This window comes from Rhinoraja longicauda, chromosome 9, assembly GCF_053455715.1.
Source record: "Rhinoraja longicauda isolate Sanriku21f chromosome 9, sRhiLon1.1, whole genome shotgun sequence".
NCBI classification, from domain to species: Eukaryota; Metazoa; Chordata; class Chondrichthyes; order Rajiformes; family Arhynchobatidae; genus Rhinoraja; species Rhinoraja longicauda.
This window is the reverse complement of record NC_135961.1, coordinates 54,183,892-54,199,138: the sequence shown is the minus strand read 5'-3', so window position 1 is coordinate 54,199,138 and position 15,247 is coordinate 54,183,892. Positions and strand designations below refer to the sequence as shown.

Genomic DNA, 15,247 nt, shown 5'->3' with positions numbered 1-15,247 from the left:
TCTAATAAAATCAAGGTTATTACCTGAAATTGTTGAACTCAATGGAGAGATGGAGATGCTGTTCCTCATGTTTATGCTGATTTTCATTGTGTGGGAGGCTGAGGGCAGGTGGAGTAAATGAGCCGAAAATCAATAGGAGAGCATGAAGTCTTACCGACAGTCATCATTAACCAATGATGTCAAGAAAAGGTTAAAGCCCCCTGCCTAGTGTAGCAGATCCAGTTCCCAGGAACATACCCTAAACATTACTCCTCTGAGCGCATCTTGATACCAGGCTGGCAGCAATGGAAGGACACAAGGTATCAGTGGTCACCACACTAACGTTCAGGTCTTGTGGTAATTGTCTGACCATCCTCATGTCTGGAGGCATGGGGCAAATCAAACACAACTAATTCACAAGCAGGGGAGCAGGTCATTCTGCTTCTTACACTTGTTCTGCCAATAATTTGACTAAAGGTTAGATAGCTAGAGAAGATCCCTGTTCTTCTTGTAACGTCAGGAAATCCATCATGTTGGACAAATGAGAGCAGAGGGTCCTCAGTTTCCAATCTCTTCCCTCGAAGGTTTGCCCTCGTTGGTGCAACGTTGAAAGAGCTCTGCGTCATTAGGAGTATCTGGCATGATTTAGTCCGAGTACTCACAATGGGCTTTGAACTCCTGGTTCAGAGGCAGGAGTGAGAGCACTGAGCTGAGTTTGACACCAATCCACAGTCGGCAACACCCTACACAGACTTCCATTCAGTAGCTATGTCATCATCAATCAGTTGAGTATCATGGGTGGAATTCGATATTTGCCTGCAATGAATAAGATTGATTGTCTCAGCAATCCTTAGAAATCTCCCTCCCATATCTAATTGTTATGAACCTCGGTGGATCCCAATGCTTAACATGGTTCAATGATGCTTTATTTGTCACATGTTCTGAGGCCCAGTGAAATTCATTTTTTGTATACAGTTCAGTGCAAATATTACCATAAGCTGTTAGATAAGCATCTCAGACACAGTACAAGTGTGTAGTAGTAGTCGTCGCCCTCATGGATATCCCTCAAGGTCGAGGATGATGGTCTACGTTTTGATGTCAGAACAGAGATGCCTGTGCGTGTGTTTGTTCAACGTGTACTTGATCTTGCACTCCAAGAAACACACGGTCCTTCACAAATCAATCAACTAATTCCAATGGCAAGGGAGCCAAGACCATTGGAGCTGATAGATTTGTTGCAGCCTTCATCCGCCTTCACAGCCGTTGAGTTCAAGATAACTTTGTCCGCCTGGTCCGCCGTTGAGGTCTTGTAGATTGGATCGTTCTTAGTCTGGACCCCCATCCTCAACCTTACCGCCATGGGTGGCCCTACCAGAAGCTACTGCTTCCGACGGCACCACTCGGAATCATGGAGGCGCGCAAGTCTTCACCACAACAAGGTGAAAGATCCGAAGAGGGTCGATTAGCAGTAGTACACTGAGACAGTATACACTCGCCAGTTTGGTGCCATTTTCATGTCGTAGTTGTTGTAAGTGCAAAGTTCTTGACCTGACCATGAAGGCCCGTTGGCCTAGCGGCATTGCAGGGTTGGCATGGTGTTCTCTGTCGCTGCTCCACCACAGTCGGCCGTGTGTACTCCATGCCCTCGGCCTCTTGGAGCGGCACCCAGACCAGCTGGGCCCCAGGCTGTTGCAGCGCCTCCAGCGGCCCACTCCACCACCGAGGCCGTGCACTCCCTCCCGCGGCCAACCCGGTCATGGAATAGCTAACGTATTGTAGCCACAAAAAAAAAGAGGTTTACCACGGGGGCGATGTCTGCTTTACCAGGAGCTAGGACACCAAAGCAAAAACCTGCTCTCTCATCCAGTGTTCCTTTGAGCACTGCTCAAAGTGGCATGCTTTTCTTTGTGAGCCACTCGATCCCTAACAAACAGCCTAAAAATGTTACTGCATTGCTGACAAAGTGATCAGCTGGTCTACTCTTATAATTACAGCCAGGGTGACGCAGTGGTAGAGTTGCTGCCTTACAGCACCTTAGATCTGGGTTCGATCCTGACCTTGGAGTTCATATGTTCTCCCTGTGACCGTGTGGGTTTTCTCCAGGTACTCCGGTTTCCTCCCACATTCCAAAGACATGCGGGTTCGTAGGTTAATTTGTTTCTGTAAATTGTCCTTAGAATCAGGGATAGAACGAGCATACAGGGTGAATATTGGTCGGTGTGGATTTGGTGGGCCAAGTGGCCTGTTTGCATGCTGTATCTCTAAACTAATGCAACATACAGTGCATGTTAAAGGCTTCCAGAGAGCAGACACTCAACCAAACGCCATTCTGCAGATTACCAGTCATTAATCAGCCTATAGGTTACACAGTTATGGAGTTTTGCTTGTGGTAGATGAACCCAAGGTTTTTCTGCCTTCAACACCATAATCCCAACCAAACGTATCTCCAGACTGCAATACAATGGAGTGAGCACCCTTCTCTGCCTCACCTATAGACCTGAACTGTAGAAAATAATGAGTTTTTTGAGAATGAGAGGAATGAGACTATTAGTTCACCATAAAAATGCAAGGAATCGAGATGCATGGGTGGGACATGGAGCATCAAGCAGCACAGAGGTGAGAGTAGATCCGACTGTAAGTTTTGACCAGGAAGTGAATGCAAATCTAAAGGTAACAGTATAAGAAGGGGCTGAAAAAAGAGCAAAGGTTTGTGGAAGCCTTTCCAGGCGTGTAGTTAGATTTGAGCACAGAAATGAACTTACAATGAAATAATGACAGGACAATCTTTTCTCATGATGTTCGGGAAATGTTGATCAGCTCTTGTTCAAAACACTTCCATGGGATCTTTTCCATCATCCTGAAAGAACAGATGGGCCCAGGGCTAACAACTCAGCTTGGAAACAGTGGCGACCACTCAGTATCTCGGTCAAGAGTCACAAGAGTTTAATTGTCATTTATACCGACAACAGAACAATGAAATTCTCACTTGAACCAAATACGTTTCTCACTGAGCTCTGAGACCACCTTTTCCCAATATTTTTTTTCCCCACTGATCCTCTAGCTTAAGGAAAGCATATAGGTGGTGGGCACTGGACCAGGATTGGGATTGGAAGCCTCAATCGATGTGCCTCGGCTGCCGAGCGCAGATCAGTGACCACTCTAACCCAAGGGTCTCCTACTTCCCTGGTCAACGTAAACCCCAACAGGCAGTGTTATGCCAAAAGGTCACCCTCCATGAATTGAGGATCTCATCACAAAGACAGCAGAGTGTTAACGTCTAAGCTAGATCCACCATTCAAGGCAGGTTGCTGCTTTGATCCTAACTCCGTAAACTAGGTTAGATGTGGTTTTCAGATTAATTGTGCTCTAGATTGTTAGAAAGAAGAGGAAAGTCCATAAATTTGGAGACTGTCGGGGTCTTAACCCCTGACTCAGTCATTTGGTGATATCATTTACGTACTAGGTGGTAGAAACCCCTCCGCTGCTGCCAGGAACCAGCAGCAAACCACGTGGATGTTGCCCTCTATAAAAGAGCACGCAACAAGTGCTCAAACAACCAGACTCAAGGCAGACTTCAGAGCAGACACTGCCTCATTCAGGGGATACCAACCTCAAGCAACCCAGAAGAGAAAAAGCAAGAGACTCCAAGATGTTTTGCAAGGAAAGACTTATGGTGAGTGATGGGAATTTGTTTAAAAATGAGGAGGGAGATCCACTAGATATTGAAGATGTTGTAATCTGGAGCAAATGAGGAACCTAGAAGGTCAGGCAGCATTTGTGGGGGTAGAGGGACAGGTGATGTTTTGGGACATCAGCATAAATATGAGCAGAAGGTACCGCAAATAAAGCCAGGAAAGTTTAAGTTCGTGGCCCTTGAACAGCAGGGCCCCCAAGGAAGACCTTCTTACTTTCTTATACTAACTGTGCTATCCTGTGTCTGTACACTGCAGACAGCTTGTGGAGAGTCTTTTCGCTGAGTGGATAACACACAAACAGAAAAGCTTTTCACTGTACCTCGGTACACGTGACAATAATAAATTCAACTCAAAAGCCAAACCATGTCTTGCTTCTGCTTAGATACGCCACTGATAAATTTTCAGTGAAAATTTACGGTCGAACTGATAGCCTGTGGACATAGGATTACCTCAAGCAGCAAAGTGCAGGCATTAATATAAAACTGAATCAAGGCTGCACTCCCATCTCCACTTGCAGTTTCACCTGAATACTTAGTGATTGAGGTCTGTGCTAATGCATTGAAAGGATTTTAGCAGAGATATTCCTGAATGTGTTTAGGTTTTGGGAGGAGAGATCACGTAAGGTCGTGATGCAGGGTCTCAATCCAAAATGGCTACCTTTCCTCTGCATCCACAGATGCCACCTGACCTGCTGGGTTCCTCCATCAGACAGGTTCCAGCATCTGTGGTCTCTCGAGTCTCTGGAGCTTAAGATAGGTTATTGTGTGGAGGAAAAGAAGTTTTCATGTCCAGCAAGGTCACAAATCATTATGTTTCAAAGGCCCAATAAACAGCGAGTCTGTGATGTTGGATAAACAATGGCCAGAAATCCAGATGTGCTCTCCAGCCATTTATCCAAATGATACTAAAGGATTACGCAGGTCTAACACGGGGCGGCACAGCTGGTAGAATTGCTGCCTAATTGCCTCGGTTGCTGTCTGTGTGGAGTTTTGTGTGGAGCATATTGAACGGCTTGAAGGGCCGGTTGGTCTACCCCTGTTCCTATTTTCTTGTATCTCATGAAAACTGTGATTTTGTTAGACTTATCTTGCCCAAGGTTGATCGCAGTGAGTCTCAGAATCGCAGAGGAGCATGATTATCAAACATTCTTTCACGGTGAAGGTTTTATGCCTTTTAAGGAGGATGTGGCCTTATCAATGTTTAAACCTCTCACCACTCAATACATTTCACTTCAAAGACCACAGGAGGTTCAAATCAAAACTGATTTGCCGGTGTTGCAATAGAAGGAAGTCATGCACTACCCAATGCTCCCGTGCACACTGTCAATGCGGGCCAAGTAACCTTTCTACCATGGCCTTTCAAATGTGTGGGCGGCACGGTGGCGCAGCGGTAGAGTTGCTGCCTTACAGCGGGTTCGATCCTGACTACGGATCCTGTCTGTACGGTGTTTGTAGGTTCTCCCCGTGACCTCGTGGGTTTTCGCCGAGATCTTAGGTTTCCTCGCACTCTCCAAAGACTTGTAGGTTTGTAGGTTAATTGGCTTGGTATAAGTGTAAATTTGTCCCTAGTGTGTGTTGCATAGCATTAATGTGCAGGGATTGCTGGTTGGTGCGGACTTGGTGGGCCGAAGGGCCTGTTTCCGCGCTGTATCTCTAAATGAAACGAAACTAAACTGCAATAATAAAATGAGGTACTACAAGTCATTCTGCTGTAATGTGATTCCTAAGCAACCTTGCATGACATAAAATTGTCTTATGGAAACAATTGTGTCAATGGGGCAAAGGGGGGTTTTAGACTTAAGAGTTTAAAACTTACAATAAGAAAGTTTTTTTAACTGCAGGGTTTTCAAAGGTGGGGCAAAGGTTTTTATTAGTGCATTTTGTTACTGCAAGCTTAAAACACTAAAGGCTGTATGTTATATTGTCTAATAGAGTATCATTGCACAAGTGTCTGTGGAAGTAATTATTTGTCAATTTCTATGGCCACTGTGTTCTTAAATGACAATGGAATCTGATTACTGTGGGGAGGTTACATAGAAACCGTTTTATCCTTGGTTTTCTTTTTTCGCTCCAAGAAACTTTGTCACATTCCAGACTAACTTTTGTGGTGTTAATTCCTGAACAAAATTGCATTATAACCAATTTGCCTTGTGTATTAACAATAATGTTCCTTAGTTCATCAGTTCCATTATATCCAATTAGTGCACATTGGGTAAATAATCGCCTCACACATCTACTTTAAACCTCCCCCTCTGCTCTTAGAGTATTCTATATTTCCATCCTGGAAAAAAACTCCGACTGTTTACCCTATCTATGCCTTCTATCATGTCTCCCTTCAATGTCCAAGTATGTCTAACTCCACCTTATAGCTGAAGGTAGACGCAAAATGCTGGAGTAACAGCGAGACAGGCAGCATCTCTGGAGAGAAGGAATGGGTGACGTTTCGGGTCGAGACCCTTCTTCAGACTGAAGAAATGTCACCCATTCCTTCTCTCCAGAGATGCTGCCTGTCCCGCTGTGACACCAGCATATTGTGTCTATCTTCGATTTAAATCATCATCTGCAGTTCTTTCCTGCTCCTTATAGCTGATATCCTCTAATGCATGCAATGTTTTGATATTGCACTTTGCACCCCCTCCAAAGCCTCCACGGCCTTCCTGTAATGGGATGACCAGAACTGCATGCAATACTCCAAATGCAGCCTAACCAAAGGTTTTTAAACTGCAACATGACATCCTGACTCAGTGCCTTGACCAACAAAGGCATGAATTTTATCCACCTTCTTTACCACTCTATCTACTTGTGTTGCTGCTTCATGGAGCTATGTGACTTGGAACCCAAGATTGCTCTGTACATCCATGTTGTTCAGGGTCTTGCCATTGCGATAATCATTGCTGAAGTTGAATAGATTCACAGCCGTGGCAGGTTGTCATCTGACGCGATGTGCTAAATGGCGCTATGGCTATTTTTTCAGGCTTCGACTGTGCTGGTCGTCTTGCTGCTCGCCGTCCTGACAGAAACTGCCTCTGCGGCAAAAGGCAAGAACAACAGAAAGAAACGGGACGACCGGCGCTTAACGAAAACCCCAGAGTACATGCTGGTCTTGGGAAATATAAAGCTGTCTGACAAATTCTCCAATTCCGACGGCCACATCCACGAATCGTCCTTCAGGGAGCGCTCTCTGTCCCCTTGGATCTACAAGTAAGTTCAACTCATAACCTCTCCTTCCTTTACAAACCCATCATCTCCAAAAAACACTAAACCACCAGAGAATCACTCTCATACACCCTCAGTCAAACACTCCATCACTCTCTTACAATCTACCTCCATTGCACTGAGTTGTCGATCACTGCAGGCTCTCTGTCACCGGGAGTTTATGTTCATAAGTTGTAGGAGCACAATTAGGCCATTCAGCCCATCCGGTCTACTCTGCCATTCAATCATGGGTAATCTATCTTTCTCTCTCAACCCCATTCTCCTGCCTTCTCCCCATAACCCCGGATATCCTTACAAATCAGTTCTCCATCAGTCCCACCACACCATGGTTGCCCATCCCTGCAGGCTGTCACTCCATCACTCCTTCCATTGATAAGGGCACTCCTTCACGCCAGCTCCCCATCACTACACTACCTCCTTCGCTGTCTCGATCACTGTAGGCTGCCAGTCTCTTATCCCCTTTAGGATCTCTGGTGATCGTACCATCACTGAGGGCACCCCACCTCTCCTGGTTACCCATCACTGCTTGTTCACCGACACTCTCCTTGTCACTGTGAGCTCTTCATTGCTCTCTCTGTAACACCGCTCACTTCACATTGCTTCATCATCATTCCAGAAGCCACCAGATACCTTTATAATAGGCTCTCGATGCCCAGCATGCTTCTGATCCTCTTCCATTGCAGGGTATAAGGGCAGTCACCGTATGGCACAGTGGTGCAGCGATAGAGTTGCTGCTTTACAGTGCCAGAGACCCGGGTTCGATTCTGACTAAGGGTACTGTCTGTACGGAGTTTGTACCTTCTCCCGACAATGGAGTGGGTTTTCCCCGGGTGGTCCTTTATCCTCCCACACCTCAAAGACGCACAGATTTTTGTAGGTTAATTGGCCTTGGTAAAGATTGTGTATTGTCCCGAGCATGTAGGATGGTGGTACATATGGGGTGATCGCTGGCCTCGGTGGGCTGAAGAGCCTGTTTCCACGCTGTATCTCTAATCTAAACTAAACAGTCCCTATAACAACGTGATGGTTTACTCATTTCTCTTCTTGCAGTGAGGACATTGATGCCAATCGCTATCCTTCTTCCATCTATAAGGCAGAGTGTGTGAGCACACAATGCTTCAACAGCCGGGGCATCAAGGATCCAAATCTGAACACCCGTCTGGTCAAGCATGAGATGCTCGTCCTCAGGAAGAAGAAATCATCTGACGACACGATCACATTCCACATGGAGAAACTGTTGGTCCCTGTTGCTTGTGTCTGTGTTCATCCCAATGTCAAGAGTGGCTGATAGAGCCAGCTGTAGATGTGTCAAAGGATAGTCATGTCCAGCCAACCCCAACCCAAGTAGTAGCATATCCTTAAACATTTTAAACTGGAACCAGAGGGAGGCAGCATTTTGAATTGGAAGCCAGCCAAAAGTACCGCTGCAAAGCACTCACTCCTCTACCCCCTCCCCCAGGGTAAGAGGAGACACTGTCACCTTAACATTGAAATGATCACCAACCATCCTCAGCCTGAGTATAATCGCAGTCAGAGGCATGAAGTTGGCGGTCCTGGAACCTGACTGGTGAGGATATGGGACATCACAAAGACCTTGGATGTCCCCCCCCCCCCCCCCCCCCCCCACGTGGTCAGGATACTCTGTGAAAACCCCATCCTCCCCAGACAAAAATCAAATGGAGTCCTCTTTGTCGCAAACTCACAATGAAAAAAAACATGATGAAGGCGATTGGCCTCTCCTATTCCCTCTTAAACAGTTGCGGTAGATAACAACTGCGCAACAAAGAAACATAGAAAATTAGAGCAGGCCGTTTGGCATTTCCAGCTTGCTTCCCTATTCAATGTGGCCATGGCGTCACACAGCACGTAAACAGGTCCTTCAGCCCAACTTTTCCATGCTGACTGAGATACCCCCATCGATGCTAGGCCCATTAACCCATGTTTGGCCCATGTCCCTTGAAACCTTTGTACCTGTCCAAATGCCTGGTAAATGTTACGTACCTGCCTCAACCACGTCTTTTGACAGCTCATTCCACATACATTGTGAAAATGTTGCTCCTCGGGTTCCTGTTAAATCTTTCCCCTCTCACCTTAAACATGACCTCTAGTCCTTGATTCCCTTACCCTGCGAAAAAGTCTTTGTGTATTCACCTATCTATTCCTCTCAAGATTTTATACACCACCAAAAGATCACTCTCAGTCTCTTGCATTACAAGGACTAAAGTCCTACCCTGCCAAACCTCTCCCTGCAGGTCAGTTCATGGCTGATGCTCAGTCTCAATACCACCTTCCTACTCTCTCCGGTCGCCCGTCCACCTCCTTCAGTCTCTCAGCCTTCACTATAATCAATGGCTGTAGCTTGCCTTGCAAAGGATATTATAGCTCCCAGCATATTAGAAAGGGACTGGTATAATCCATGCTCGGGGCTGATATAATCCCTGCTCACGTCAGCTGGTCACGTCGGCTTGCCCTCTCCATTGTACCTGGGTGGGAAGCCAAGCAAGGTCAGGAATTACTAGAGCTGGTCACCCCGAAGATCTGGGAATGTGAAGCAAAGGGAAGATTGAGAATGTATTAATTATTAATTTATTAAGTTATTTTTTTTGGTATTTATATGAAATGTTTCTGTCTAAAGAGCCTCACCTGTATAATTTAGTTTTAAAATAAAGATTCATGTGTTGAGCATTTGCGGCTTCAGTTTGAGTATCTTTTCTGGGTTCATCGGCACACACATTATCAGAACAACACTCTGGGGAAAGATGTTATACAGAAGTACAATTCTATCGCTAGTCCTTCCAGTTAACAGTTCAAAATTCAGACTGCAGGGAACTGAAGAATTTAGATTTAGATTTAGAGATACAGCGCGGAAACAGGCCCTTCGGCCCACCAAGTCCGCGCAGCCCAACGATCCCCGCACATTAACACTATCCTACACACACTAGGGACAATTTTTACATTCACCCAGTCAATTAACCTACATACCTGTACATCTTTGGAGTGTGGGAGGAAACCGAAGATCTCGGAGAAAACCCACACAGGTTACGGGTAGAACGTACAAACTCCGTATAGACGGCGCCCGTAGTCAGGATCAAACCTGAGTCTCCGGCGCTACATTCGCTGTAAGGCAGCAACTCTACCGCTGCGCCACTGTTCTTGTCATGTGCATTACATTTTAAGCATCTGATATCAATGTCAAGAAATGTCCCAATAGAAGGCCATTCAGCCTATTGAAGTATATGCAGACTCCAGCAGGGCTGTCCAAAAAACCTATAAGGGTTTTTTGTACCAATTCACAATAAAATCACCTATTTCACACTGTCTCCCTGGAAGTGTGCATACTCTTTACATCAGTTGGTTATTCCATGATTGTACTTTAGTATTTTTTGCACTACTTCATATTGAACATTAAAAAAGTACAGCACAGGAACAGGCCCTTCGGCCCACAAAGTCTGTGCCGAACATGATGCCCAGCTAAGCTAATCTCATCTGCCTGAGCATGATCCATACTTCTCCATTCCCTGCATATCCACATGCCTAACTAAAAGCCTCTTAAATGTTACTATCGTACTGCATCCACCGCCACCCCTAGCAGCGGGTTCCAGGCACCCCCAACCCTATGTTTAAAAAAAACTTGCCTGCACATCTCCTCTAAACTTTGCTCCTTTCACCTTAAAGCTATGCCCTCTAGTCTTTGACATTTCCACCCTAAAGACAGAGAAGCTAATTTGTCTGATGGATGCTTTAAATATCATAAAGCATAATCTTTAATTTATATCAACAATGTCAGTCCATCACAGTACCATACAGTTCAGAAACAGTCACTGTTGCTTGTCCAAACATTGAGAGTCAAGAGTCAAAAATATTTAATTGTCAAATGCACTGGAAATAGAATAATCAAATTCTTACTTGCTGCAGGTTTACAGGCACATTGGCACAATGATACAATAAAGAAATATAAAGTAGACAATAATATAACAAATTATTGGTTATTACTAGGTAACTATAAAAGTGCAAGCCAGAGTACCAGTACAACCTATACAAAGTCCCTAGGTAGATCATTGCTCAGGTAGGGTTGTGGTAATAGTTGTGCAGGGTGTTTCAAGAGCCAATGGTTGATGGGAAGAAGCTGTTCTTGAACCCAGAGATAACATTTCTCAGATTCTTGTATCTTCTTCCCAATGGTAGCAGTGAGATAAAAGTATGGCCAGGATGGTGTGAACCGTTGATGATATTGGCAGCCTTTCTGAAGCAGAGCTTTAGACAATAGACAATAGGTGCACGAGGAGGCCATTCGGCCCATCGAGCCAGCACCGCCATTCAATATGATCATAGCTGATCATTCTCAATCAGTACCCCGTTTCTGCCACCTCCCCATACCCCCTGACTCCGCTATCCTTAAGAGCTCTATCCAGCTCTCTCCTGAATGCATTCAGAGAATTGGCCTCCACTGCCTTCTGAGGCAGAGAATTCCACAGATTCACAACTTTCTGTCTCTTTCTTCAAGAGCTTAACATCTGTCGGTTGAAAGTTGCTTGAGAGTATTCTGAAGGATACGATATACAGGCATTTAGCCGAACAAGAGCTGATTAGGGATAGTCAGCATGGGTTTGTTCATGGAAAGTCGTGTCTCACAAATTCGATTGAGTTTTGTTTGAAGACGTGACTGGAAAGGTCGATGAGGGCAGACCTGGAGATGTATATATGGACTTCAGCAAAGCATTAGACAAGGTTCCGCATGCAAGGCTGCTCCGGAAGGTTCGATCGCATGGGATCCAAGGAGAGATAGCTGAATGGATAGAAAATAGGCTTCATGTAAGGAAGCAGAGTGTGGTGGTGGAAGGTTGCTTCTGAGACTGGAGGTCTGTGACTAGTGATGTGCCTCAGAGTTAGGTGCTGGGCCCGTTACTGTTTGCCATCAATATCAATGATTTGGATGAGAACATACACAGCAAGATTAGCAAGTTTGCAAAAGTGGGTGGTTTTGCAGATAGTGAAGATGGTTGTGAAAAATTGCAGCAGGATCTTGATCGATTGGCCAGGTGGGTTAGACAATAGACAATAGACAATAGAAAATAGGTGCAGGAGAAGGCCATTCGGCTGTTTGAGCCAGCACCGCCATTCAATGTGATCATGGCTGATCATTCTCAATCAGTACCCCGTTCCTGCCTTCTCCCCATACCCCCTGACTCTGCTATCCTTAAGAGCTCTATCTAGCTCTCTCTTGAATGTATTCAGAGAATTGGCCTCCACTGCCCTCTGAGGCAGAGAATTCCACAGATTTACAACTCTCTGAATAAAAAAGTTTTTCCTCATCTCTGTTCTAAATGGCCTACCCCTTATTCTTAAACTGTGGCCCCTGGTTCTGGACTCCCCCAACATTGGGAACATGTTTCCTGCCTCTAACGTGTCCAACCCCTTAATAATTTTATACGTTTCGATAAGATCCCTTCTCATCCTTCTAACTTCCAATGTATACAAACCTAGTCGCTCCAGTCTTTCAACATATGACAGTCCCGCCATTCCGGGAATTAACCTAGTAAACCTACGCTGCACGCCCTCAATAGCAAGAATATCCTTCCTCAAATTTGGAGACCAAAACTGCACACAGTACTCCAGGTGCGGTCTCACTAGGGCCCTGTACAACTGCAGAAGGACCTCTTTGCTCCTATACTCAACTCCTCTTGTTATGAAGGCCAACATTCCATTGGCTTTCTTCACTGCCTGCTGTACCTGCATGCTTCCTTTCAGTGACTGATGCACTAAGACACCCAGATCACGTTGTACGTCCCCTTTTCCTAACTTGACACCATTCAGATAATAATCTGCCTTCCTATTCTTACCACCAACGTGGATAACCTCACACTTATCTATATTAAACTGCATCTGCCATGCATCCGCCCACTCACACAACCTGTCCAAGTCACCCTGCAACCTCATAGCATCTTCCTCACAGTTCACACTGCCACCAAGCTTTGTATCATCGGCAAATTTGCTAATGGTACTTTTAATCCCTTCATCCAAGTCATTGATGTATATTGTAAATAGCTGCGGTCCCAACACCGAGCCTTGTGGTACCCCACTAGTCACTGCCTGCCATTCTGAAAGGGACCCATTTATCCCCACTCTTTGGTTTCTGTCTGTCAACCAACTTTCTATCCATGTCAGTACCCTACCTCCAATACCATGTGCTCTAATTTTGCCCACCAATCTCCTATGTGGGACCTTGTCGAAGGCTTTCTGAAAGTCGAGGTACACCACATCCACCGGCTCCCCCCTGTCAATTTTCCTAGTTACATCCTCAAAAAATTCCAGTAGATTAATCAAGCACGATTTCCCCTTCGTAAATCCATGCTGACTCGGAACGATCCTGTTACTGCGATCCAAATGCTCCGCAATTTCGTCTTTTATAATTTACTCCAGCATCTTCCCCACCACTGATGTCAGGGTTGAGAAATTGTTGATGGAATTTAATAGAGAAATGTGAGGTGTTGCACTTTGGAAAGTCTAACATGGGCAGGACCTACACATAGAATGGTAGGGCTCTGGGGAGTGTTGTAGAGCAGGACAATCTAGGAGTGCAGGCACAAAGTTCCATGAAGGTGGCATTGCAGGTAGAAAGGGTGGTTATAAAGGCGTTTGGCACATCGGCCTTCATCAATCAGAATATTGAGTATAGAAGTTGGGAGGTCATGTTATAGTTGTACAAGATCTTGATGAGGCCCTATTTAGAGCAATATGTTCAGTTCTGGGCACCATGTTATAGGAAATATGTTGTCAAACTGGAAAGGGCACAAAGATTTACAAGGATGTTGCCAGGGCTCGAGGTTCTGAGCAATAGGGAGATGTGGGTAGGCTGGAACTCTATTTCTTAGAGCGCAGGAGCAAGAGGGTTAATCTTATTGAGGTGTATAAAATCATGAGAGGAAATAGATCAGGTGGATGCACTAAGTCACTTGCCCAGAATAGGCGAATTGAGAACCAGAGGACATAGGTTTAAGGTGAAGGGGAAAAGATTTAATAGGAATCTGAGGGGTAACTTTTTCACACAAAGCATGGTGGGTGTATGGAACAAAATGCCAGAGGAGGTAGTTGAGGCAGGGTCTATCCCAACATTTAAGAAACAGTTAGACAGATACATGGATAGGACAGGTTTGGAGGGACATGGACCAAACACAAGCAGGTGGGGCAAGTATAGCTGGGACATGTTGGCCCGTCTGGGCAAGTTGGGCCGAATGGCCTTTTTCCACTGCATCACTTCAATAATACTCAAGATGGACCAGGCAATGCCCACCACTTTTTTGCAGCCTTCTTCATTCTTAAGCCTTCGAGTTACCAAACCAGGTCATGGTGCAACCAGTCAGTATACTCTCCACTGAACACATGTAGAATTATAGAGTCAGCAACGTGCTAAATCTCTTCAAATATCTGAAGAAGCAGAGGCATTGATGAGGTTTCTTTGTAATTGTATTCAAGTTCAAGGTTCAAAAACACTTTATCTGTCCCCGTGGGGCAATTTACAAAGGCACATAGAATAGTACAAAAACTATTTGGGGGGGGGGGGGGGGGGGGATTAGCAGGGTGAGCAGTGGGACAGGGGTGGTTGGGAGTTGAAGAGCTGAGCAGCCTTGGAGACAAAAGTTACCCTTCTCCTCTGTGTCCTTCAGCCTGGGCAGCGAAGCCGGCGTCCTGAGGGGAGCCATTCAAACGCAGAGAACAGGACATGTGAGGGGTCCTGTAAAATCATGCCAGCTGACCTTAGCATCTGCTGGTCGCATCAGGTGGAGAGTGCTGGTCCCAGGACAGATCTCCAGAGATGTGCACACCCAGGAACTTAAAGCTGTTAACTCCACTGCAGTCCCGCTGATAAAAACAGGTTAATGTTTAACTTCCCGAGTCAGCATTTAGCTCCATGGATGTGCTAATATTTAGAATATATCGCCATTCTGGCACAATTCAATCAGATTAATGATCTCCCTCCAGTACTATGACCCATCTTTAAATATTATTTGTTCAACACAGTGGTATCATTGGCAAATTTAAAGATAGCGTTTCAGCTGTGGCTACTGTACATACACAATTATGGGTAGAGTGTAGAATGCAAGACTGAGCACACAGCCTTGGTGTGCCCCAGAGATAATGGTGAGTGAGGAGGAAGTTTTGTTGCCAATTCATACTGATTGAGGTCTGCTGCTGAGGAACCGATTGCATTGCTGGGAAGAGCAGAGGCTCAATTCTCAAGAGAATGATGATGGGTTTCGCAAGGAAGATGGTGAACACAGAGCTACAATTGATAAACAACAGCCTGATATGTGTGTTCTTGTTGTCCAAGAGGCTCATTGCAAAGTGGAGAGCCAGCGA

At 45.4% G+C, this 15,247-nt stretch overlaps 1 protein-coding gene across 1 annotated transcript; it reads left to right on the top strand.

Annotated features, from left to right (window-relative positions):
- The first annotated feature begins 3,628 nt into the window (after positions 1–3,628).
- Positions 3,629–8,177, top strand: LOC144597071 (interleukin-17A-like). Its single transcript, XM_078405986.1, has 3 exons — positions 3,629–3,652; positions 6,648–6,874; positions 7,940–8,177. Exons 1-3 carry the CDS (start codon positions 3,629–3,631, stop codon positions 8,175–8,177), a joined length of 489 nt encoding a protein of 162 aa, XP_078262112.1.
- The last annotated feature ends 7,070 nt before the right edge of the window (positions 8,178–15,247 follow it).